The sequence below is a fragment of the Trichoderma virens genome (genome assembly GCF_000170995.1).
Source record: "Trichoderma virens Gv29-8 chromosome Unknown TRIVIscaffold_1, whole genome shotgun sequence".
NCBI lineage: Eukaryota > Fungi > Ascomycota > Sordariomycetes > Hypocreales > Hypocreaceae > Trichoderma > Trichoderma virens.
Window position 1 is genome coordinate 69,007 of NW_014013748.1, and position 24,992 is coordinate 93,998.

Below are 24,992 nucleotides of genomic sequence, written 5' to 3' on the forward strand. Positions count from 1 at the left end.
TGGCGGTGGAGCTTCTCATCGGCCCGTCGGTGAGGTCTATTTCCCTCACAAAATTGTGAAAGACATGTTTTCCTTTGGCTAAAAGGAAGGTCATTAATAATTCTGCAAGCCAGGCAAATGGCGCTATCAGGTTGACATCCGTTGGAGAACGGAGAAGACTGGGTCGAGTTAAGCGACAATGTGTGTAACTTTTGAACACCAGCAAATCGGAAATTTCTCTTGAGCCCCTATGCATTCTCACCGGTGTACAAAGTCATAATGATATGCCTAGGGCTCCCTTGTCCAAGCTTTTTTTCACTCAATTTCATCATCGCCGTGACCTCTAGCAGCGGATCTCATGGCCACGATAAAGCGGCAAGACAAAATGGCCTCCGCTTAACCTTGTTAGGTGTGGAGATGATCTCACGTTTCTGCCCTCGGTATGCTTTAACCCGTACTTTGACCCGGCAGCGAGGCGCTGATAATAGAACTATTAACAAAGAGATGATGCAGGGTCGTGATGATGCGATGAAGTTCGCCGATAGATTAGTCCAACCCATTCTGCCATCCTATGTGGTGATGCTGCTTTGAATCGAATTGTAGTTGTTCAAACTATTACCACCAATTGACTTACATACAAGCCAACCCCTGCCGATTCCTTTCCATACCTATGTGCCAAACCACTGTTTTCTTGATCTCTTACTTGTTGTAGGAGAGATAAGGCTACGATGAGAGTGTCATCGTCATTATTATTCGGCATCGCTGTATTTAGCAGTTCTGCTGCGGCTGTCGACAAGAGTCCAGGATTCGGTAGTCGACCAGCGCCGTGGATCACATACGACGTTCCTACGGATTTTTCTAATCCCAATGGGTTGGCTCGACCGGCTTTTCGATACTGGGTTCCAGATGCAGATGTGGAGGATAGTGTCTTGTACGCAGATTTGCGGGAGATCAAACAAGCAGGATGGGGTGGAGTTGAAGTAATCAGCTTAGAAAATTATGGAATTGAATTGGCTGTGGTAGATCCAACAATTTATGGTTATGGGGGCAACAGATGGCGACAGAAGTTTAACACTATGTTGCGTGCTTCTAAAGACTTGAATCTCCTTGTGGACTTCGCGTTAGGGCCAACACAGGGCGCTTCCATTCCAATTTTAGATCCTGATTCTCCTGGGATGAACACTGAGCTGGCATATGGCACTATCAGCCTACATTCAGGCCAGGTTTTTGGCGGAGATATCCCACCACCTGGCCGCACAAATGCAGGATATGCCAACAAGCCAGATTTTGATGCGCCTTTCACGAACTATACCAATAAATTTATCGCTGCTGTTGTTGCGCGCAAAAGCAAGAGTATGTGCCAAATTTCCCCTATTATACCATTGATATTCATAATTACCTGCTAATTGCTACTTTTTTCTATAAAGGTTCCGTCCAAAGATACAAGAGTAATTCAACTCGACTTTGATACCGTTGATGATATCACGCACTTAATCAACGATGGGAAATTAAACTACACTACGCCAGCCGACGGAAATGAATATGTCCTATTTGTATTCTATCAGCGTCGTACCGGTTATCTAGCTGCTCAAGGAGCGTTCAATAATGACACTGATCCAAAGAATCCTGCTTCTTGGTTTGCTTATGTTGTCGATCATTTCAGCCAAGAAGGGACCGATCTCTGGACTAGTTTCACAGATCAATACGTCATGAATGGCGAGAATGGAGACCTTCTGAGACAGCTTGGCTTGTATGCGTGGGAAGATTCAGCCGAGTTCCGCGCTACATTATTCTGGACGGATGAATTGAGATCATATTTTCGGAAAACGCGCGGATATGACATTACAACAGCCATACCGGCCCTTTTCGGTACTAATGGTCTTCCCCCAAGTACACTGGCAAACGGTTACTTCTACTATGCCTTTAATAACTATGAGAATGGAACAGATATAAGCTAGAAACTACGAAATGACTACTACCAGTGTCTCCAAGAAATGTATGAGCAGTATCACCTTGGTGGCCTCTCTAAATAGACAAGCAAATGGGGTCTCCAAGGAAGTCTACAGCCATATGCCACTGCACCAAACGCGGCACCACCTTGGGACATGAACTCAGCAGCTGCGTACATTGACGCCCCTGAAACAGAGTCCAACTACTTTGATGGAGTTATTGATGCCTTCCGGGCCATGGGTGGCGGTGCCATGATGGGCAGAAAGCAAATCTTCTCTAGTGAATTGGGGGCCCATCGTTACGAGTCGTATGCCATCACCTGGCCAGTCATCCTCAATGATTGCAAGATCAACTATGCAGGTGGAGTCAACTGAATCGTTTCACATGGATTTCCGTACTCTGGGCTTCGGCCACAGGTTGAGTGGCCTGGACTTACAACATTTGAGTGGTTGTACTCAGAGATGTGGGGGCCACGACAGCCAAGTTGGTCGTATGTCAAGGAGATGGGAGACTGGATTGCTAGGACCCAACTCATTCTCCAAACTGGTGTACCGAGAGTGGACATTGGTATGTATCGTCACAAATATCTCTCTGTTGACATAAAACACTACAATATGTAAGAAAACATATTCTGGGATCAATCGCTCCAGAATGCTGGCAAGCTTCCCTCCTACACCTACAGGTACCCCACCTTTTAGATACCCCTTTACTAAAACCTTACCTCATTTAACTAACTATTAAATAAAATATTTTTTATATTTACTTCCCCTACCCTTACTAAAGATCTTAGGATAATAACAGTTTTTACTAACCCTTAAGGAGCCTAAATAAAAAACTCTTTTATTACTACTGGGTAGGTAGCTTTTAATAAATAATAAAAGGAGGCTACCCCCTTTATCCTAGGAAAAAGTAAAATAACTATTTTTACTTTTACCTTTAAAAAAAAATAATATTTTAATAGTAAATTTATAATAAATAATATATTAATACTTTAATTAAATAAAAGTAAAGTAAATCTTTTTTAATTTATATAAAAATTACTAAAGAAATTTAATTTCTCCCTTTTTAACAGTATTAAAAAAACTACTATAATTAATTAAAGATATAAATCTTTTATATAAAGTAAAATTATAAAATAATTAATAAAAATTAATATAATATATAAAGTTAAATAAACTATTTTTATTTTAACTACTATAATTATAAATAAATATTTAATAACCTTTACTATAGAATATTATTTAGTAATAATTAAATAAGTTTATATTATATTAATAACTATTTTTAAAACCTTTTTTTTTTTTTAAAATATAACTTAAGGAGTTTTAAAAACCCTAATATTTTAAGTAGTAAAGGACTTACTATTTAACTATTTAAAAAAATATTAATTAATATATTCTATAATTTAAAAGTTAAATTAAGTAAAATTAAAGGATTTACTAAAATAGTAATAATTAAAATTACTTTATTTTAAAGGTTAAAAGGAGTTAAAAAAGTTATATAAATAAAAGTTATATTATATAAGGTTATTTATAATAAAAACCTTTAAAAAAAATAAAATAATAAAAAAACATTTACCTTTAATAATAAAAAGCTAACCTTTATTAATAAAAATAAAGAAAAATAAAAACTAAAAATAACTATATAAAAACCTAATAATTATATCTTTATTTAAGTTTTTTTAAATTATAAATAAAGGAAAATAATAACTATTAGGGCTAAATAAAAATTAATAAAAAAAATAAAATTTAATAATAATAACTTTATTTACTTTTAGAAAATCCACTTAAACTTTACTTTATAACTAAAAAACTAAAATATTAAAAATAAAATCTTTATATTTACTTTAAAAATAAAAAAAAATAACTTAAAAATTAAAAAAGCTTATATATAAAAAAGTTTTTTTTTATATAGTATTTTAAAAATATATATTAATAAATCTAAAACTTACTTTATTAATATATTAATCTTTAAAAAAGTATATATTAAAGCAGGCACTAAAAGTTTATTAACCTTCTATTAAAAGGCTTTTTTTAATAAAACTTTAAATATTTACTATTATTTTATAACCTTTAGGAAAAATATAAAGGTAAGTTTTAAGCTTTTTAATTATTTAACTTTAGCTAAACTAAAAGTATAATAGCTTAGAATTATATAATACCTTTATTACTTTAACTTTTATAACCCTAAAAGTTATATTAAAGTTAAAAAATATATAAAATATAAAAAACTAACTGTTAACTATAAAAACACTATATTTAACTACTTTTCCCTTATATAATATATAAACTATAAAAAAATATATAAAGTTAATATACTTAAGTATTATATATACCCTATAATAAAAAATAAATTTAAAGTATACCCCTTTAAAAAATAGCTTAAAGCTATTAAAGAATTAAACTAATAGAAATTCCTAAAAATTAACCTTTTTAAGCCTACTAAAGATAAAGAAAAAAATAAAAAACCTAAGAAAATATTAATTAAGTATATCTACGGCCTACTGCCTTTAGATCTTTTAGCACCCTATAGACGATTTATAAGTTAGGTAGTTATAAATATAAATATAAATATAGAATTTTTATAAAAAAGTTTTTTAATTTAATTTAAAGTATATATAGTAAACCCTAAAGGTAATAATATTATAAAAAATAACTTTATACCTACCTAAGGAAAATAAAATAAATAATAAAGCGTTAATAAATAATAAATAACCTTCGTTAAAGTTATTAAAAAAACATTAGCTTTAAAATCTTTTAAGCTAATATAAAAAAAAGCAGTTTTACTTAAGATATTACCCTTTTACTAATATAAAAAGGCAGCTTTAATATTATATTTATTTAAAAGCCTTATATTTAGTAAAATAATAATATTAATAGAAGGTAGATAAAAAACTACTTTAAATACTAAATATATAACCTATTTAATAATTAAAAGGGTATTAGACTTTTAATCTTTATTTATATTAGAATTTTACTTAACCTCTTTAATAAATAACTTTCCCCCCTTAACCTAAAGAATAAATATATTTATTAAATTAAAATATATAAATATACTATTATTAATATTTACTACTGTATAGTAAATAATACTACTATAAAGACTTTTATTAAATAAAAACAGCCTCCCTTTAAGTCTATTATTATAGAAGACTTTAATATAATTTATTAATTATAGTAATTAGGTAAAGATTTAAATACTATTAATAATAGAATTGCTAAGTAAGCGGAGGAGTATAATCTTTACCTTTCTTTTATAAACTTATTAATAAAATACTTAAAACGCTGTATTAACTTAATTTTCTTTAACTATTTAACCTCCTTTAAAGTTAAATATTTACTTAATATAGGGTTAAATTACTTTATTATAATTATTATTTTCCTTAAATTACTATATATTACTTTAAGAGTAAATAAAAAGTATATATTAATAGAATATTAAAAAGAGTTTAATTAACTTATATACTCCTTTATATAAACCTTTTTTATTATTAACTTAATCTCTCTTTTTAAAAATAACTTAAATAAATATATTAAAGTATTATAAAACTTTTTTAAATATATAATAAAAGCAGCTAGTAAAACTAAATATTAAAACAGCTATAATACCTTATAGTAGATAAATAAATATAAGGCAGTTTATTAAGCTTTTAATTATACTAAGCTTAAATTAGTAAAGTATAAAAAAGCTAAGAAAAACCTAAAAATAATTATTTATTAATATAAATAGGTATATTAAAATAAAATTATTACTAATATTACTATAGTTAAGAGTATTTAAATAGTTATAAAATAGTATAAAATTATAAACTGCTTTTAACCTCCTTTTTTAATTAATAAAAATATTAATATTTTAAACTTTATTAAAAAAATAATATACTTTAAAGATAAATTCTTAAAGTAAAAAACTATAAAGGAAAATATATTAAATTTATAGATATAAGAGCTTTTTATTAATAAGAATATAATATAAAATATTATAGTTATAAAAGTAAAAGTTAAAAAGGCTATTATTAAATTAAATAATATAGCCCCTAAGGTTAATAATATTTTAATTATTTTACTTTAATTAACTTAATTAACAGTTAAAAAGTATATTACTAACCTTTTTAAAAACTATTTAACAATTAACTATTACCTACTCTTTTTTAAAAGTATAAAAATTATTATTATCCTTAAATTAAATAAACCTAAAAAAACCTATATAATTTATAAAAGGTATAAGCCTATTTTTTTTTTTTTTTATATTAAAAAAGAATTTAAAAAACTACTAATTAAAAAAGTTTTACTTTTAGTTATAGAATATAAAATACTTTTAAAGTAATATTTTAAAGCTTTTTTTAAAAGATTAATAATAGATTTAATAGTTTATTTTATTTATAATATTAAAATAGCCTTTACCTAAGGGTTAGTTATTATTTTATTAACTTTAAATATCTTTAAAGCCTTTAATATTATTATATAAAACTGCTTTATTTTAAAACTTAAGGAGTAAAGCTAGCCTATATTTTTTATAAAGTAGGTTAAGTCTTTTATAAATAAATATAAGGTATTAATCTATAATAAATATAATATAACTTTTTTAAAAATAGAATTAAAATATAAAGCCTTTTAAGGTTTATTTATTTTATTAATTATTTTTATATTTTATTTTTTTTTTTATTTTAAAAATTAATAACCTTAGTATATACTTTAAATATATTAATAATATAGTAATCTTTATAATTAAAGCTAATGTTAAAAAAATAATTAAAAAACTTTAATAAAAGCTTTAAAATACTTTAAATTAAAAATAGTTTAATATAGTATTTTTTAATTTAAATAAAATAAAGTTTATTTACTTTTATTATATTAGGAAATAAATATATAAAAAAAATATAGATTTTAAGGGGAGAATTATTATACTATAGAACTTAATTAAGTAGTTAAGGGTATATTTTAACTTTAAACTCTCCTTTAAAAAATATATAAAAATAATAACTAAAAAGGCCCTTAAAATAGTAAATTTCCTTAAGTTATTTAATAAAATATAAAAAGGCTTTTCCCTAAATACAGTTATATTAATAACTAAAGCTTATATTACTTTAATAACCTTATATAATATAAAAGCCTAATAGCTTAAAAATAAAAAATAAAGCTTATTTTACTTTTTTAAATAAATAATCATTAATATTATAAATTTAATAAAGAAAATAAATAAAGCCTTTAAAATAGTAGTTAAAGTAATATTTCTGGCTTAAAAAATAATTAATATAGCAGTTATATATAAAAAATTAAAAATCCCCTTTATACCTATAATATTTACTTAAATAAAACTTTAAATATTAATTAAGTTTATTAACCTAAATAAAAATTACCCTATTAACTAATATATTAATAAAAAGCTTTTACTTAAACTTTTTATAATTAAACTATAATATATAGCCTTTTTAATTAATAAAATAATTAAACCTTTTTTTTTTATTAAAAATAATAAAGCAGTTTTAATAAAATTAAACTTTTACAGCTTACTTAAAGTTAAAGCAGTAAAAAAATACTGTAAATTATTTAATATCTTTTTTTAAATTATACTTTTAATATACTTAAATAGGTTATAAAATAAAATAAAAAATATAAAATAAAACATTATTATATATTATAATTATAAATTTATTTTATTATATAACCACTTAGTAAATATTAAAGTTTATAATATAAAAGCAGTTAAGGTTTTTAAAGTTATTAAACTTATTAAAATATAAATTATATTAAACTTAAATATTAAAAAAATACTTTTTTTTTTAAATAATTCTATAGTAATAAATAGAATTTTAAAGATTATATTAATATTATTATAAAATATATATATAAATTTAAAAAAATAATTAAAGAATTATAGTTATATATTATTATTAAAGTAATATAAGTTCTTAAATATAGGGATATATTAAAAAATAAAAAAATAAATAAATTAATTAAAAAAGGTTTAAAACTTTTAAAATATATAAGCAGCTGTATTATAATTATTTATATTAAAAAGTAAATAAAAAAAAAATAAAAATTAATATTAAAAGCTTATTAAAATAATAATTCCCTATTATATTATAAATATTAATAGCTTAATACTTTTATAATATTACTTAAGTTTTACCTTTTATATTTTATTTTTTATAAATTTTTAACTAAAAGATCTAAATATAATAATTTTATAAAATATTATAAAAAGTTTAACTATAATATAAAACTTATTTATAAATATAGTAAATTTAAGATTTAAGGATATTTTATAAAATACTAAATAATTATACTTTTTTTTTTTAATATTTTAGAAAAAAACCTTTTATTTAAAGTTATATACTTTATATATCTCCTAAGTTATAAAAGCTATAAAGAGTTCTAGAAACTAATGGAGAAAGTAAGCTTATATAACCCCCCTTCTGTAAATATAAACTAACATTTTCCTTTTATTTTTTTATTAAACTAAAATATAGTAAACGCAGGGTTTAAATAACCGCAGCTCCTACCGTCCTAGTACCCAGATAAGGACTTATATAATTAGTTTACTTAGTGGACGTTAATAATAAAATAAATAAACAATCCAGAATGCTGGGTACTCCTACGTTTCTGTGAGCCCTTCGCTGCTCAAACTGGTATGATTCCTCGACTGTGTTGGTATTGATATGATCCTAACGATTATAAAAAGGACAATGCAATCATTATAAACAGGCTGCTGGCAGAGAATGGACCGGGTTTCTCTGCCTTCATTGTAGACAATTCAACCAACATCACTTCTGAAGCTGTCAATCGGTTTCTAGAGTATGCTAGCCACGGATTTCCGATACTTTTCGTGGGTGGCGTTCCTGAGACAACTCCTTACTACTGCGACTCATGCGACTAGCATGTCAAACAAGAGATGCAGAAGCTGAATAAATACCCTTCGGTCAAACCCCTTCAGCTTGAGAGCGAAGTTGTGGATGCTTTGATAGCATTACATGTTCAACCTGCAGTACAGAACCTCTCTCCAGCTCCCATCTTATATGTCCATAGAATTGATGAGAATAACCACGTTGATTACTACTGGGCATATAATTCGGACATTTACGAGGATCATGCTACAGAAGCTTCGATTAGAGGCAGCGGGATTCCGTACACATTAGACGCTTGGATGGGTGTCATCACCCCAACCGTCAATTATACAACATCTGGAGATAGATTCAATGTCTGGATTGAGCTTCGATCAAATCAATCCACAATCTTGGCCTTTGCTCCACATGGATTTTTCTCCGACGTTCATGTTCCAGATATTCATGTTACCAAACAAATGTCCAATACCTCAACTATTCTGCTAGTAGCCACTCGATTATCGCTCGCTCCTCATCAAAAGGAAACAAACAAATAACCCTAAGCGATGGCCGAGATTTTACGTTGGACAGCCTTGATGAGGGATCCACTCCATTGAAGCTTGGTCCATGGAATGTCACTATCCAAGATTGGCTTCCAAATCCAGACAGATTTAACAATTATACGTCTATATATCAATATCACAGCCTTACTTTGGATGAGCTTGTTCCATGGTACAACATATCTGGGCTTGGAAACACATCTGGCATTGGTATCTACAGAACTCAATTTTCATGGGAATTCAGTGGCAAAGTCAACGGCGCTTTCTTAGATTTGGGACCAAGACAGAGGCAGTATTCCGTGTGCCTTGGGCTGTACAGATGTTTCCTGCCATTGTACTGTTTGTTGCTTTATTTTTCATACCCGAATCGCCTCGTTGGCTTGCATCTCAAGACAGATGGGAGGAGGCTCTTGACGTGTTGGCCAGCGTCCACGGACAGGGCAATCATCAAGCTACAATTGTACAAGCCCAATACGCCGAAATTCGAGAATCGATGGCCGTGGCGGAATCACAAGGCGAAGTGAAGTGGGCCGAGTTGATCCATCCAGACAATATCCATCGCATTTCGAACGGAATCTTTGTCCATATCTGGACACAGCTAAGTGGAAATAATGCTTTGCTATACTACATTGTCTACATATTCCAGATGGCTGGTCTTACAGGGAATGTCAAACTCATTGCGTCCAGTGTTCAGTACATCATCAACGTTGTCTTCACCCTCCCGGCTATTTTTTTTCTTGATCGCATTGGCCGGCGTCCTGCACTCATCGGAGGGGCATTTTTTATGATGATTTGGCTGTATTCTACCGCCGGCGTTATGGCGCAGTATGGTCATTACGTCCCCGGTGGTTTTGACGGCTCAACTGCGGTGACTTGGACCATGAATGATGATGCAAAATCAGCCAAGGCTGCTGTCATTGCATTTACATACCTTCTCGTTGCAACATACAGTTTCACCTGGGCTCCAATTTCGTGGTGCTATCCGTCCGAAATTTATCACATCCGCCTGAGAGGCAAGGCCTAGATGTCTCAGTTCAACAGTACGGCAGTAACATCGAACAGGGGTTTCGGCTTGCTAGGGTTCACTTGGCGCAATGAGATGATGCCTGATGAGCGGGCGTTTAGCGCTATTAAGCTGCCACCAATAACAGCGCCGCGGTTTACGATACCGCGAGAAAGAGAAAATATCAGTGACAGAGGTTGCCCTGTTATAATTCCGTTCAAACTATTACGATAGCTAGCATGAATCTAATAAATTAGCATGAATCCAATAATCTATTATCTGTTGCCACGGCAGCATGCTGATTCATGATAAAATATGTTCCCTTCCAAACAGTTCAAGTCAGTTGGGTCTAGAGTCGTTGCTACTGTATAAGAGTATTTAAAATTCTTATGCCATGCGCTTATTGATAGGTTAAAGTGTGAAATCATCGATTGCTGCGTCCTGCGCCCTAAAACTGGTTTGCTATCGTGTTGTTGGGACAAATAATTTTCCGGTAGTAGGACAGCTTGGTACCCAAGACATGAGCTGCTTAGAGTATTTGGAGGTCCAGTCAATCCTGAAACATCGCATATACTAAACGTAGATGCCTGAACAGTAGCGCTTTTTTCATTCATATATGTATTTAAAACATACTACTATGCCCGTTGAGTCTTTCGATACGGTGCATAAGAAATTTGCAGGCTATTCTGCCGTGTCGCTGAAAAAGGCATCATGACTAGTGAATTTGACTTCATCTCCCAAGTTACCTACGGGGTACACCGCCTAGAGGCACTGATTCGAACGCTGTGCTTCCAATGGATCTATCCTTCTGGATTTAATGCCACCAGCTCTTCAGCCTCGTCGTTTATGCGTCTATTTTTGCTCTAAATTTATCGGCAAAGTGTGATAAAACATCAAACGTTATGCGAATAGCAGCCTACCAACTATGGCTTAATACTTGGACCGACATGGAAGTAATGCTGGATTGTACCCAGCTCGGGCATGCTTAATCAAGATGCTCATGGCCGCAAACCTTCCGCCCGTGCGATCAAGATTGTCGAGGCCAATGCTCGATGATAACGTACCTACTTCTCATTGTGAGTGGCTATAACGTAGCCCCATCTTTGCTTGCGCATTACATTTTTTCCTGTTCTTGCAACCTCTAAACCCCTTGCCTTGCCCTTGCCCAGCCACCGCGCCTCTTGATTTCTAGCTTAAGCTTCGCCTGCCAAAAGCCGCACTTGATTCATCTTGTTCCCGAACGGACAGTTGCTCTATCCACCGGCCATGAAAGCCACCGTATACAGTACGGCGAATGGGATTCAGCTTTGCTGAGTGGGTACCGGCGCCCTGCAGATGGAGCCTGGGGGTCTTTTCCGTGTGCACGGTGTACAGACTGCTATTGTTGCCATCAATAGGTAACTGGCGGGAAATTCGGCGGGGTTGCAATCCGCCGGCTCCCAGACGAGTTTTATCTTTTCTTCCTTGCCATAATCTGCATCTTCAGTAGCTTTCATTATCAGCTTTACATCACGTCTCTAGGCCTCGCACGCTTGATGGGAGTGCCATATTCTGTTTGAGAGCATGTTACCGTCGCTCATACGATGACCCGAGCCCGCAAGCAAGTCACCAGATCCTTTTCCGCTTGCTGGACGTGTCGTCGGCGGCGTGTCAAGTGCAATGGCGTTGGTCAGCCATGTAACCCGTGCAAAAAGCACAGGATTCAGTGCGAAGGTTACGGGATTGAATTGGTTTGGGTAGATCCCAAGACAGGCACGTACCCGCCGTTTTGTCGACGGAGCATGGACTTCGAGCATACCTGGCGTGGTCGACCAATCCTAAACGAAGAGCGACTTCAGCGCTTGATCGATGAAATGGATGATGGCATCGATACCACATTTTATGAGCCCTCGTCATCTTCAAATCCATTCACAGCATTCAGCATTTCCCAATCAACGAAAACGTCAGTGTCGGATAGCCTTAGCACCGATACATCGTCGTTGAGGTTGCGATCCGTTGAGTCTCTGCCATCCTTTTCTCCGTCGGAGAGGTTTTCATCGCCTTTTAGTGAAAGCTGCAATCCTGTGGCGTCATCACTGACACCTTCGATAACAAATCTTCTCTCGATATCGAGAGATGAAGCCATGATTTTCCATCACTACGTGACATGGATCGCTCCTCTGATGATTCCAGTGGACAGCGCCGAGAATCCTTGGAAGTCGGTTTATCCTTCAACAGCGCTCCAGGACTCATCCCCCGCTTCACAGGCATTATATCATGCGATATTAGCTCAGTCAGCATTCAATATAGCCAATCTGCAAAAAGATAACCACGGATCTTGTCGCCAAAGAGAATCCGTTGCATTGAAACATTACGGCGCGTCGTTAAGAGAGCTAAGCAAGAGCCTAAATGTCACGAAGGAGACAGAATATGATGCCTGCGCTGCTACTCTATATACACTAATGATTTCTGAGGTAAGTTGAATTGCTGAATCATAATAGAACTTTCAGCTGATTTCGATTCTCAGGGTAATGCACGAGGCTCAGTGGCCTGGAGAAGCCACTTTAATGGTGTTGGGGGCTTCGTCACCCAATTTGTTCAGCAAAAGCCTTGGACCCGGTCCACGCACTCTTGGGTAATATCTCAGAGTCTCGCACTATCATTTGAAATTTCTCAGACAGGGAATGCAAAGCCCTACGGCCGATCACCGATAACAGAAGTCCTTTTGGACGGCGTTGCATCCCGCCAAAATTTCGGGTACACCATAGGTGCAAGCTGCGATGTTTTGCGCATAATTTCATCAATAAGACTTTTTGCAGAGAAAATTGCACTCGGCGACATCCCTGATAATCTCGGAAGTTTGATCCAGGCGTACCTTATTGAATTATCACCCCAGAATCACACCAAACTCAATGTGGATCTTGATATGCCGGACCGTGAGAGTGTTTTGAAGTCGTTACCAGAAAAGCAGCAACATGAATTCCTAGACTGCCTACACCTCCGTCTTTTTCGCACCGCAGCGCTTATTTATCTACACCAAACGATTCTCAAGGTCCCTCCGCGTGGCGTTCGGAAATATGTCAAATCTGTCCTCGAGGATGCTACGACATTCATCCGTATGCGAGGAGGGTCAATATCCATGTGGCCAGTGTTTATTGCCGCCACCGAAGCGACCAAAGAAGAAGACCAGCTTATGGTCGAACAGTGGTTGGCAATATCAAGCCATCTTGGAATGCAAAATCGATTAATAGCTGGTAAACTTATTCGTCAAATTTGGCGCGAGCGGTCTCAAGAAGCCATTACCAGTTGTTTGGATCCAGATCAAGTGATAAAGGACTGGAAGACAATTCAACAAAGGCTTGGAATTGACCTTTTGCTTTTGTAAGTTGGTAATAGTATTTTTTGTTGTTAGAAAACTGCAAAAACGAACAGAACGAAAGAAGTCTATAGATATCCGTAATAAGCCAATATGCTATTTCGTATTCGCACCGCACACGTGGTCTCTATCTACTCCTTTCTATTGTTAAAGGCTGCTTCAACAGCTTCTGCCATATCCCCCAAAGTTTCATATGTTGCTCCGATGTTAACTTTGCCTTTCACGGCCTCCAGATCCCCCATGCCCATGCTACCACCTCCACGAGAAATCCAAACAGCGGGACGAAATCCCATGGACGCCACAGGGATGTGATCAAATGTGAGGCTCTGTGCTGTATGACAGATATCATTTTTGTCAATACCGAAATCTTGTCGCGCATGTTCGACGAGATAATTAAAGTTGTTTAGATTTGGCTTATAAGTGCCAATGTCTTCGGCGACGTAGATGGCATCAAACCGTACGCCGCTCAGGCCGTTTTGTAAGGTATTTCCAAATGACACTTTATCAACATTACTCAGAGCAATGAGCTTGTAATATTTGCCCAACTTCTGCATGGCTGCCACAGTGTCGGCGAAAGCTGGCCATTTGCCAATAGCTCCTCCAAAGGCTTCCGCTTCATTGCGGGTGACAGGTATTCCCATATCTGCAGCGACATTTTCATAAACCTTGCTCAACAAGACTGAATACTTTTCGTCTGGATACTGAACTTCTAGCTTATGTTCATGAGTCGAATATTGCGTCAGTAGGTAGCCTCGGAGGTCGATCAAGCTTTTGCTCCAGAGCGGATGGTCTTTGGGGAGTTTTCCGAGCAAAGGAAGAAATTGCGAGAAGATTCCAGATTCCCAATCAATAAGTGTTGCGTAAATGTCAAAAGAGAGGGCTTTGTATGAAGTGAGGTCGAAAGAGGCCATTGTGAGTGGGCTCTGAAGTGCGTGAGGCTATCTGTCTTTCCCTGAAGAGAAGGTAGGGTTCTCACGTTTATTAAATAGATGTCAGTGCGGAGAATATATACTAAGAATTATCTGTCTTCAAACACTCTGTACTAATTCATACTGCCCGAAGCTTTATCGTGCCTTTAGACGGCTTCCGAAGTATTGGTGTATTATTATTCACTGACTTGTCGTCTGCGGATCCAGACAACACTCTTGGCATATGATTTCGGTTAGGCTGTCTTGGTGTAATCTAGGAAGTGGAGGCAAGATCCCCTCCTCCAACAAAAAGGGAAACCTACGACGAAATCCAGTTCCGTATGCCGGACGCTAATGCACGATCACCCCCGCTTCCTGTGGTATTAGTCGCAGTCTCCGACACGCTACATATCCATACTGTACTTCTACAGTCGCGCGTCTCGTCTTTCCACCGCTCAGGACATTCCTCTCTTGCTTGCAGGAAAGATTGCTACAATGAGAGAGCATCCGAATACAAATAATATGTTAGATTATCTATAAAGTTATCTCAAGAAGCTTGGTATGAGTAAGCAGTTGATACACCAAATTCCATCTCCACTTCGGAATGCCCCAAGCCTGAAGGACCGGTAGATCAGCACAGAACGTTTATTTGGTCTCTCCGTGACAGAGCCCTTCTAAGACAACAACAGTAGTATCGCATTATCTCTCGGCAGCGACATCCCTACATTATGTAACATCTAACATAAAGAGTAGCGATATTGGCACAGATTACAATTCGTTTGCCATTTCGTAAATGGGCAGAGTTAATACCATAAAATCATCAGCCAATATTCCTGTGTGATTGAAACAAATATACAGGGTATTGTCATAGTTTTTACTCAGCCCCGGTGGTATCCAAAGAGTATGACACTTTGGCCGATATATGGTTCCTACCCAGAAGCCAACTTTTGGTCGTTAGGTACGCTTAAGTAGGCATGGAAAGAGAATGTCCATCGAAGGGTCCAATAGGGAAAGCTCTGAGAACAGCAAGCCACGTGGAATGCAAATATTATGCCTAAATCAACATCACGGGCGGATTGCTAGGCGTGATCATGACTTCACTTTCGACGTAACACAATGGCTGTCTGCCGGCCCATCATTATATCCGAAGGAAATGCGAAGAGCTTGCTAGTAGAAAAATAAGCCAATTAGGTACAGATGTGAGTCGCCATTCCCACGCGTTTTACCCCGCATGAGGCATCACAGATTGTGCTATCGATGGCCATACCGCCTCTGTCATCGTTACGAAACATCTTATGCCAGAGATTAAATCTGGAAGGTTCATTTGAAAAAAAAAAAAAAAAAAAAAAAAGACCAAGTAGATAGAATTTGACAAAAATCTAATTCGGGAAGCCTGTAAATACATCATCACTATGGAGTCATCTCCTAAAGAGGCTGAAGATACAGCGTCTACCGCCAGGAAGCTTCTTGAAGAAATTGCTTGCGTCAGTCATATTGATGACGTTGCGGTGGTTCCGAACACTCCTGTTCGATTCTTACGGACTAAACATTTAGTGGGATTCTTTGCGGGGAGAGGAACCTTGGCTACCTAAGAACGTACCTAGATATGCATTCTATCAGTACCTACAAGGTGCCTAGGTAGTTGAAAGATCAGGTATAAAAAGGCCCTAGTTGCCGTCCTTATCATACCGCGAGTATATACCTTGGCTAAATAACCTTGCATACGATCAATAATTTTTGAACACAAGGTTCATTGAGCATCAGACCATGTCGCACTTGGACGCCCAATTTTCTATTCCCGTTGGCTCTACGGTTGTAGTGTCCGGGGCAAACGGCAATATAGCGAGCCACATCGTGGACCAACTTATCAAAACGGGTTACATCGTTCGTGGTACCGTTCGCGATGTGAAGAAGAACAAATGGTTAATTGATCATTTCTCCAACATCTACGGCCCCGGAAAAATTGAGCTGGTAGAAGTTCCAGATATGTCAGTCCACGGTAGTTTCGATGAATCTGTCAAAGGTGCCTCCGGATTTATTCACACAGCCACACCGGTGATGGAGGACGCGGACCCCAACGTTGCGATACCTGTCGTTATTCAAGGGACTCTAAGTGCACTCCAGTCTGCTGCTAAAGAGCCTAAAATGAAGCGCTTCGTTCTCACATCGTCCTCTGGCGCATGCACGGCTCCAAAGCCAGGCATAGTCTTTACGATTGACTCCAATACCTGGAACGAAGAAGCCATAGCTGCAGCGTGGGCGCCTCCACCATATGAAGGATTCGAACGCCTCTTGGATGTCTACTATGCTAGTAAGACACAAGGAGAACAAGAAGCATGGAAATGGGTTCGCGATAATAAACCGAATTTTGTTCTCAACACTGTCTTACCAAACGCCAACTTCGGCCCTGTTGTTGACAAAAACCATCAGAAATACCACAGCACTCTGGGCTGGATTCGTGCTCTGTGGAATGGATTTGCTGGTGAAGAAGGTGTGCGAAATCAGCCACCACAATACTACATCAATATTGTGGACGACGCCATGGTTCATGTGGCCGCGCTATTGTACAAAGACGTCAGCAACGAGAGGCTCTTTACATTCGCCTATCCATATAATTGGAATGATATCTTGGCCATTTTTAGGAAACTCTACCCAAGCAAGAAGTTTATAGACGATATTCCGGATCTGCCGCGCGATTTAAGCATTGTGACTAATGGACGGGCAGAAGACCTTCTTAAGAGGTTTGCTGGACATGGTTGGACCAATCTTGAAGAAACTATCAAAAGTACTGTAGCAGATTATTAGGCTATTAGATAATAAATGATACTGGTGGAAAATTCATTCCAGAAATAAAATTTTTGCATGCGTAAAATTTCCCAATACCGTTACGTATATACCATGCGGTATCCTAGAAGCATTGTAGTATATTTTAGCAGAGGAGAAGGATCGCGTAGATCTAGAAACGGCAAACCACGTGGCGTTTACCCAACGTAGTGACTTTCACAAAATATTAACGAGGCTGTAGGAAATAATTATTCTATGAGTCTAAATCCTATTGTATTGTCCTCTCCAACGACAACTGTATCAAATGTTGAGGTGGTGGGTAACTTATGGTCAAAGATGTAGTGAATTTGAAATGGGATTAGGCCCGACATTAGAAAATAACGTTTGAGCAAGTGTGATATATGGTATGATTGTCCATATTTCATTTAGTGATCTTATTTCTAGGTACGCTTTTCTCAATTATCTGCTCAATATGCCACCCCAACTATGTGGAACTAAACTGAGAGATAATCGGGCTGAATTCATTGATCCATGTTATTGAGAGCTTTACAGCCTAGCTTTGTCGAATTTGACTTCTTTAGTAGCACTCAATTCATTCCGGGCCTTTTCATTTAGTCTCTTCCACATCGCTTTACGCCTCTCATGTCCATCAAGAAATGCTCTCACCCACTCTCTCTGAAACTTTGGAAGTTTGCGTCCTTTCCCTTCTTCTCCTTCCCCTGCCAACCCTCTAATTGTTTCAAAATAGTCTTCGAAATCCGGAAATATCAGCGTGAATTTCACACTGTCTCCACGCACTTTGATCCTTTCAGTTTCCCATCTTCGCATCTCCTCAACCGGCGGCAACGTAGCTCGACCTGCGAGAAGTCGTGCTGCTAGAACCGCTTGCCATTCGAATACTTTAAATGTCAAACCGGCTGCGACGGCTCCAACGAAAAGCAAAGTCGGGTCATTCTGCCAAACCACATGTTGGTATAGATCTGGCACTCTATTATTGCGGACCGGGACATCGGGAAGGAAGGGCATAGACCAGCTGTAGCCTGTGCTGAATATGATGTAGTCGACGTTGGCAATCGAGTTTCCATCCACCAAGTAAACAGTTCTCCCTTCAACTCGTGCAATTGAGGGATGGTTCTTTATTTTGGGATGATTAAAAGCTTCGCCTCCAAAGTATCCGTTAATTGTATGTCCAATCGTGATGGCGTGGACTGGAGTTTGAGCTGTATTAACGAGATCGAAGGCGATGTCAGCTCCGGAGACTGATGCTCCCACGACAACAACGCGCTGGAGAAAAATTTTAGACTCCGCCCTCGACAGTAATTCTACTCATTCATGGCCTATGACTTACCTTGCCTGTGAATGGCTCGCGGCCACGGAAGTGTTTACTGTGGATTATGCTCCCTGGCCTTGCCTTCTCGAATGCCTCTAATCCTTCTATTGGAGGAACATAGGGCACCCAGAAATGCCCGCTCGCGACGACAACGGCGTCAAACCATTCTACCCACCAGTAATCGCTTCGTTCTCCACTTTTGCGCAATATAACTTTCCATTCAGTGCCAATCTTTTCTACCTTTTCCACCGTGGTGTTGTAAGAGACGAGATCACTATAGCTTCGTCTATCAACAAGGCTCTGAATGTATCTCTGAATAACATCCCACTTTCTAAATGGAGTATCCGGTCCGTGATTAGATATTGAGAGCTGGCTACGTTCCTCTGGTATTGGTTCTTGACTGAACTCCATGGGTAGATGGTCAATGTTAGTTTCAAGGTACGGATAGACCGATGACTCTGAGAAGCGAGGCTGGCTTGATATCTGTGTTTGAGCTGGAAGACTCTTCGGAATAGCCAATGGAGTATCTGCATTACGACTGGCTAAAGCAGCGAAGTTGGACAACGTAGGAGGTCGCGATGCATCATCTATCCTGATGCCAAGTTAATATTAATAGATCACGGTAGTTGCATCTATCAGCAACATGCATCCTCTTGGAGGTTGAAATCGTTTCAAGTTAAAGTAGCTGTCACATCTAGGAGGCGGAGATATTGTTAACGTACCAACATCCTCCAGCGCGCTCCCGACGCTCAAACACGCGAATGATATCGAAAGCCTTCTCCTGAGCTAGAGCATCAATTGCAATGGCACCCGCTGGCCCAGCGCCAACGATGGCTACTCGTCGCACTGGAACACTACCCGTCATTTCAGCTGGAGGTGAGTCGCTAAGAAGTGGCAAGCTTTGACTTGGAGAGTGTCTCTTTAGATCTCACTGTGAAAAGAATGAAAATAGCATGTCTCCCAGAATTGAATGAGATCTTAGAGTAGTTGATCATTTAGGTTCTATGACGGATTATAGCATGTAATAGAGTTAATAACATTTTCGGTTATCTCCAACCTGCCGCACATGCCGCACGCGCCGCATTAAGTTGAATTACCGAACCAGTCGATTCCAAAGCGTAGGATTGGTGGCATCGCTGCTCGTGCGGATCGATCTGCCGGCATTGCGCAAATGGTGGGTTCCATCACGCAATCTGGTAGCCTCTTGGCTGAAGCGAGCTAATACTGGCCGGCAATTATACATATCGATCTACAGCAGAAACCCCCCACCAGATTGTCAAGCAGGACTCGTGCGAAGTATTGTCATATAATTGTTTTCGCAGGGGGTGGTTGGCTGAATATGAACGATAAAAAGAACAATTTACTCATCTACGTCTCTCAGCTACCCAGTAATTAGCCATCACAACGTAGAGCTCCTATAGCTCTTCTTCATGATTGAGTTGCGAGGAAGATTGCCGAAGATTGGTTTGAAAGGAAACATATCCTGTCTCTGTATATAAATATTTTATTACCTTAGTTGCAGAAAGCATCAAGAATACGATCGAGAATTTCTGATTGGGTCTGCATGGAGGATGAGTGACCAGCCCACCAATATCCTGAACGTGCCTAGTGAGATTTCGACCATCACGCTTCTACCTACTCTGTACAAAAGAATCAGATATCGTTTCCAGCACGCCATAGCTGTCGATTACGCAAAGAAACGCTATGCCCTCTTGGTAACGATTAGATATCTAGTGCCATGGTCTTTGGCCGATGTTCTCCTTTATGCCTTATGCACGTTCTTATATAGACCCAAGATTATCATTCATTCATTTGCTTTCTTAATATGCTCTTCTTTTGGTAGTTACTTAATATTCCATATTAACTTCATGCAGTCATCGTGGCAGCAATAATGGGTGGACAAGTAGATGAGAAGAAGCAAGGCAGCTTCGTCAACAATCGGTTACAAGAAGATTCCGATGTGTCGCTACGAGGAGAGGAGCAACCAGAATGGAATCTGGCCGACGAGCTGAGAGTTCGTACAAAGTACATTCGACATTCACTCCCGTTAGGTATTCTGATTTTTTTTCTAACTTTGTGCAAGAGTAGATATGACCGTATTACCACTCCTTTTCCTCGGTTTGCTAGTTTTCCAACTTGATCGAATGAACATTGCAAGTGCCCTTACGGGAGGGTTTGCAACAGATATCGGTGTCACTCAATCCACAATTAATCTAGGAAACCAGCTGATGTTCATGAGTATTGTCATCTTTGAGATTCCATGCAACATGGCGCTACAGCGTGTTGGTCCACGCAAATGGATATCTGCCCAAGTATTTGCATTCGGATTTATCGCCATAATGCAAATATTTATAAGAAATAGAGGAGGGTTCCTTGCTACCCGTGTTCTTCTTGGATTTGCTGAAGCCGGTTACATCCCTGGAGCATGCTATACCCTATCTACCTGGTACACGAGGCGAGAGCTAGCCAAAAGAGTAGCCATATTCTTCTTCGGCATGTTTGGCGGCAACGCGATCAGTCCCCTTCTTGCATCTGGTATTCTGCAGCTAGATGGCCATAGAGATCTTCGAGGATGGCAGTGGCTTTTTTTACGTAAGATTGATTGATTTCGGAGACACTCTCATATTCTATGGGCCCCTGAACTGATGCTCGTGTTTAGTTGAGGGTCTTTTTACAATCTCCGTTTCCATCGTCTTATTGCTTTTCCTCCCGGGTTCACCTTCTCATCCAGAGCCTCTATTGATCTCTGGAATAATTAAATTCTCAGATTCTGAATCAAAGATATTGCTCAAGCGTCTTGAGAAAGATGGCGATAATGATCGAAGCGGACAGGGCCTCAAAAAAATTCCTCTGTCAATTGTGTGGAGCACAGTATCTCACTACCGCCGGTGGCCGCATTTTGTCTCAACATTCGTCGTCTTCTCGACGTGGAGTCCTTTGACCACATATACGCCATCAATCATCATGTAAGTCTTTGCCACTGGATGGCGTTAAATCCTATTCTGACTCATGGTACCTGTGATCAGGTCGCTAGGCTTTGATAGAACCAAAGCAAATGCTCTGGCTGCAGTCGGCGCATTTCTCGCACTTGCTGTTGTATTCTTATTTGCGTTTATAAGCGATCGCACCAATCAACGTGGTGCATCTGTAATTGCAGCTCAGACATGCTACTTAGTCACATTGATTGTTGCTCGCCAGCTTCAGCCTCACGTGGGGAAATGGTCGCGGTGGGGTTTGTGGACGGCTGTCAATAGCTTCGCCGTTGGCTATCATCCGGTTCACAACTCGTGGGTTCAGCTTAACTGTACTGATCCCAGAGAGAGGAGCATTAGCATTGCGTAAGTTATGCATATTATACCTTTCTATTGATGCGTCATTTGGGATTTGACGTTAATATATCACAGCATGTGGGTTATGTCTGCTATTAGTGGTCTTATGGCAGGAGCGCAATACTTTCAAGCAGATGATAAGCCACTGTAAGTTGACCTTGGGGGAGTTTGCAAACAGAGCCACATACTAATTATACCATGCTACAGCTACTCAACTGGATTACGCACCATGATCATCATGGTCTCCATAGGAATCGCGAGCGCAATAGTCCAAATTATTGTTTATGTACGACACAATCAGAGAGCTGCCGAAGGAAAGAGCCAAGAGGCAGCTGGATCTAGTCCTAGGATATACGTACCATGAAGCGGTTCGACTGTATAAAAACACGAATAGAAAGCATTCAGAAGATCAAATGATGTTTTCGCACTTCTTTTACTCTTCGGTAAACAAATCGTTAGTTTCCGGCGATCATGGCCCCTTCTAGTAAGTGCAAAGCCCTTGAGCCAATTGTAGAACATATTCGCAAGTTGTGTTATCTTCATTTTCCTTTTAGCCACCTGTGAGCCCTATGGGGATATCCATCATCTTTGTCATAGAAATTCTCGTTGAACGCTACTAATGCTATCGAAAAGCGGTAAGACGATTGCAATTCCTGCTCTTTAGATGAAAGACTCCATTTATGAATACATTTACACGAATCATGCCCGTATTTTATTGGTTGGCGGATCCACATTGTCTTCTCACGCCATTTTCAAAGAGAATTAGCACTCGGCAAATTTATATGCTGGATACCTAGAAATGGGCCTTTCGTTTCTTAATCACATCCAATGTACTCCGTATTCCCTTTTTTGAAGTGCATGCTGAATTCTCCTACCCAAACGGCCCCATAATGTAGATTCTGCATTTAAATAGAAGATCTCGCCCCTCGTATGGAGGCCAAGGAGCAGTTATACGTATAACAAGACAAAAACCTAAGCTTCTGAAAACACAGCACAGCATCATGGCTGATACAGAAGCCGATATATCGAAAAATGACCCGGAGGAGCAAGTTACCCCTCTGTCAAATCAGAGGCGACAATGGTACCGCAGTACGCTATTCAACGCCTGCGTTATTGGGGGTGTTGGATTTCTAGCTCCAGGTTTATGGAATGCCATGAACTCTTTGGGTATGCTCATACATTATTCTCCTTCTGTGCTATGTTGCATTTTGATGATCTTGATCTAATACACCACCACAATAGGTGCTGGTGGAGCTGAATCACCATATCTCATCAACGCTGCTAATGCCCTTGTCTTTGGACTTATGGGCTTTTTCTGTCTGTTTGGAGGGCCAATTGCCAATACGATCGGACTCTCATACACGCTTCTTCTCGGCGCCATTGGATACCCTATTTATTCGGCGGGACTTTACACTAACAATCGTTTCGGCAACGAATGGTTCGTGCTCCTTGGTGCCGTGGCCTGTGGCATATCTGCCGGTCTTTTTTGGGCGAGCGAAGGAGCCATCGCCCTTGGATATCCGGAGCCTACTAAACGTGCTAGATATCTAAATATCTGGGTGTGGTTTAGAACGCTTGGACCAATTGTCGGTGGCGCTATTGTCCTGGGACTGAATGTAAAGACCTCAGGCAAGGGAAGCGTCGGCTATGTTACCTACCTCATCTTCATTGTCTTGCAATGCCTAGCGGCTCCCCTTGCCTTGGCTCTTTCACCGCCGCACAAGGTCCAGCGAAGCGATGGGTCGCGAGTTATCGTCATGGGAGAAAAATCCTTAGCCGCTGAGTTCAAAGCGTTGTATAAAACATCCAGAAAGCGCAATGTCCTTCTCCTTCTTCCCATATTCTGGGCTGCTTATTTCAACCAGTATAGCGGCAACTTTCAGGCATCCTATTTCAGTTTAAGGGGAAGAGCCCTGATCGGCTTCGTAAGTAATTTTGCGACGCTCTTTTCTTCGCAGATCCTTAGTCAATGGCTTGATTGGACTCGCTTCTCCGTTCGAAAGCGGCTAGAATATGGCTACTATTATGTCGTTGCAACACATATTCTTTCGTGGGTTTATGGCTGGGTAGTCTCTCAACAATACACGGCGAATCCCCCATTACTGGATTGGAGCACACCCGGTTATGTCAAAGGCTTCTTTGTCCTGTTTCTATGGAGCTTTTCACAGCAGGCGGCTCAGAGTTGGCTCTACTATCTTGTAGCCACCATGACCGATAATGTGTCAGAGCTAACTAGGTTGACGGGTATACTGCGTGGCCAGGAGAGCTTTGCCCAGGCGGTATCATATGGTCTCAATACGAGGGGCTGGTACGGGGGACGAGTGCCGCTGGCAGTAAACACAATTCTGCTTGGTAAGTCAAATCAAACTATTTACGAGGACCAGAAAAACAGGAAAAGTATCTAACATTGGCTTTCTTATATAGGATTGGCTGTCGTTCCTACTTATCTTGTTGTTCGTAGTCATAATCCTGACGAGGCGGAAACCGATCTGCAAGAAAAGTCTCCGGAAATAAGCAACGAACTATTGGAAACAGAGAAGCAATAGGTCAATAATAACCTCAAGGCCCATATGCCAACCAAAAACAAAAAGGGGGAGACAAAAAAAAATTATAAACCAAGATGACAATCTACATCATGTGATATGGGAAAGTGAAGTTGAAATTTCTCCGAAATAACCAACTCCATAAGAAATAACTCATTCCGGTAGCGCAGACGAAGTCAATAATACTAGATGTAAGATAAGTGATTTATATCATTTGTGACTCCATTCTCCTTTCCCCTCGTTTGCGTAGAACAACGACCAACATAGATGTGACAATTCTGTACTATCCCCAACCGTATTTGTTTCATAGAGATTAAACAAACCCGGCGTTACTCACATAGATTACTTTATGGCAAATACCATCTTGATAAATATTGCATTGAAACAAAATAATGGATAGCCTTGCAAGTTTGGAGCCTTACGGGAGGAAA

At 38.0% G+C, this 24,992-nt stretch overlaps 8 protein-coding genes across 8 annotated transcripts; 6 read left to right on the plus strand and 2 right to left on the minus strand.

Annotated features, from left to right (window-relative positions):
• Window positions 1-707: 707 nt before the first annotated feature.
• On the plus strand, window positions 708-6,526 carry TRIVIDRAFT_196656 (uncharacterized protein; the record flags this gene model as incomplete). The annotated part of the gene is made up of 23 exons (XM_014105495.1): window positions 708-1,332; window positions 1,407-1,427; window positions 1,507-1,869; window positions 1,962-1,975; window positions 2,013-2,294; window positions 2,346-2,496; window positions 2,551-2,611; window positions 2,936-2,939; window positions 4,006-4,018; window positions 4,053-4,063; window positions 4,239-4,251; window positions 4,551-4,562; window positions 4,809-4,811; window positions 5,142-5,150; window positions 5,529-5,543; window positions 5,696-5,701; window positions 5,816-5,828; window positions 5,912-5,919; window positions 5,960-5,967; window positions 6,014-6,020; window positions 6,230-6,248; window positions 6,323-6,335; window positions 6,521-6,526. The coding sequence occupies 23 exons, from the start codon at window positions 708-710 to the stop codon at window positions 6,524-6,526; spliced, it is 1,677 nt and encodes a 558-aa protein (XP_013960970.1).
• A 3,015-nt stretch (window positions 6,527-9,541) lies between these two features.
• Window positions 9,542-10,333, plus strand: TRIVIDRAFT_33863 (uncharacterized protein; the record flags this gene model as incomplete). The annotated part of the gene is made up of 2 exons (XM_014105496.1): window positions 9,542-10,177; window positions 10,217-10,333. The coding sequence occupies 2 exons, from the start codon at window positions 9,542-9,544 to the stop codon at window positions 10,331-10,333; spliced, it is 753 nt and encodes a 250-aa protein (XP_013960971.1).
• Window positions 10,334-12,093: 1,760 nt separating this feature from the next.
• TRIVIDRAFT_217363 (uncharacterized protein) lies at window positions 12,094-13,676 on the plus strand (the record flags this gene model as incomplete). The annotated part of the gene is made up of 2 exons (XM_014105497.1): window positions 12,094-12,765; window positions 12,819-13,676. The coding sequence occupies 2 exons, from the start codon at window positions 12,094-12,096 to the stop codon at window positions 13,674-13,676; spliced, it is 1,530 nt and encodes a 509-aa protein (XP_013960972.1).
• Window positions 13,667-14,617, minus strand: TRIVIDRAFT_214992 (uncharacterized protein; the record flags this gene model as incomplete). The annotated part of the gene is made up of 1 exon (XM_014105498.1): window positions 13,667-14,617. One exon carries the CDS (start codon window positions 14,576-14,578, stop codon window positions 13,799-13,801), a length of 780 nt encoding a protein of 259 aa, XP_013960973.1.
• Window positions 14,618-16,342: 1,725 nt separating this feature from the next.
• Window positions 16,343-17,380, plus strand: TRIVIDRAFT_34270 (uncharacterized protein; the record flags this gene model as incomplete). Its single annotated transcript, XM_014105499.1, has 1 exon — window positions 16,343-17,380. The coding sequence occupies one exon, from the start codon at window positions 16,343-16,345 to the stop codon at window positions 17,378-17,380; it is 1,038 nt and encodes a 345-aa protein (XP_013960974.1).
• Window positions 17,381-17,905: 525 nt separating this feature from the next.
• Window positions 17,906-19,554, minus strand: TRIVIDRAFT_34668 (uncharacterized protein; the record flags this gene model as incomplete). Its single annotated transcript, XM_014105500.1, has 3 exons — window positions 17,906-18,643; window positions 18,708-19,281; window positions 19,412-19,554. The coding sequence occupies 3 exons, from the start codon at window positions 19,552-19,554 to the stop codon at window positions 17,906-17,908; spliced, it is 1,455 nt and encodes a 484-aa protein (XP_013960975.1).
• A 1,026-nt stretch (window positions 19,555-20,580) lies between these two features.
• Window positions 20,581-22,382, plus strand: TRIVIDRAFT_217367 (uncharacterized protein; the record flags this gene model as incomplete). The annotated part of the gene is made up of 6 exons (XM_014105501.1): window positions 20,581-20,714; window positions 20,773-21,281; window positions 21,349-21,655; window positions 21,716-22,027; window positions 22,094-22,165; window positions 22,226-22,382. 6 exons carry the CDS (start codon window positions 20,581-20,583, stop codon window positions 22,380-22,382), a joined length of 1,491 nt encoding a protein of 496 aa, XP_013960976.1.
• A 637-nt stretch (window positions 22,383-23,019) lies between these two features.
• On the plus strand, window positions 23,020-24,564 carry TRIVIDRAFT_33810 (uncharacterized protein; the record flags this gene model as incomplete). Its single annotated transcript, XM_014105502.1, has 3 exons — window positions 23,020-23,185; window positions 23,261-24,370; window positions 24,443-24,564. 3 exons carry the CDS (start codon window positions 23,020-23,022, stop codon window positions 24,562-24,564), a joined length of 1,398 nt encoding a protein of 465 aa, XP_013960977.1.
• Between the last annotated feature and the right edge of the window lie 428 nt (window positions 24,565-24,992).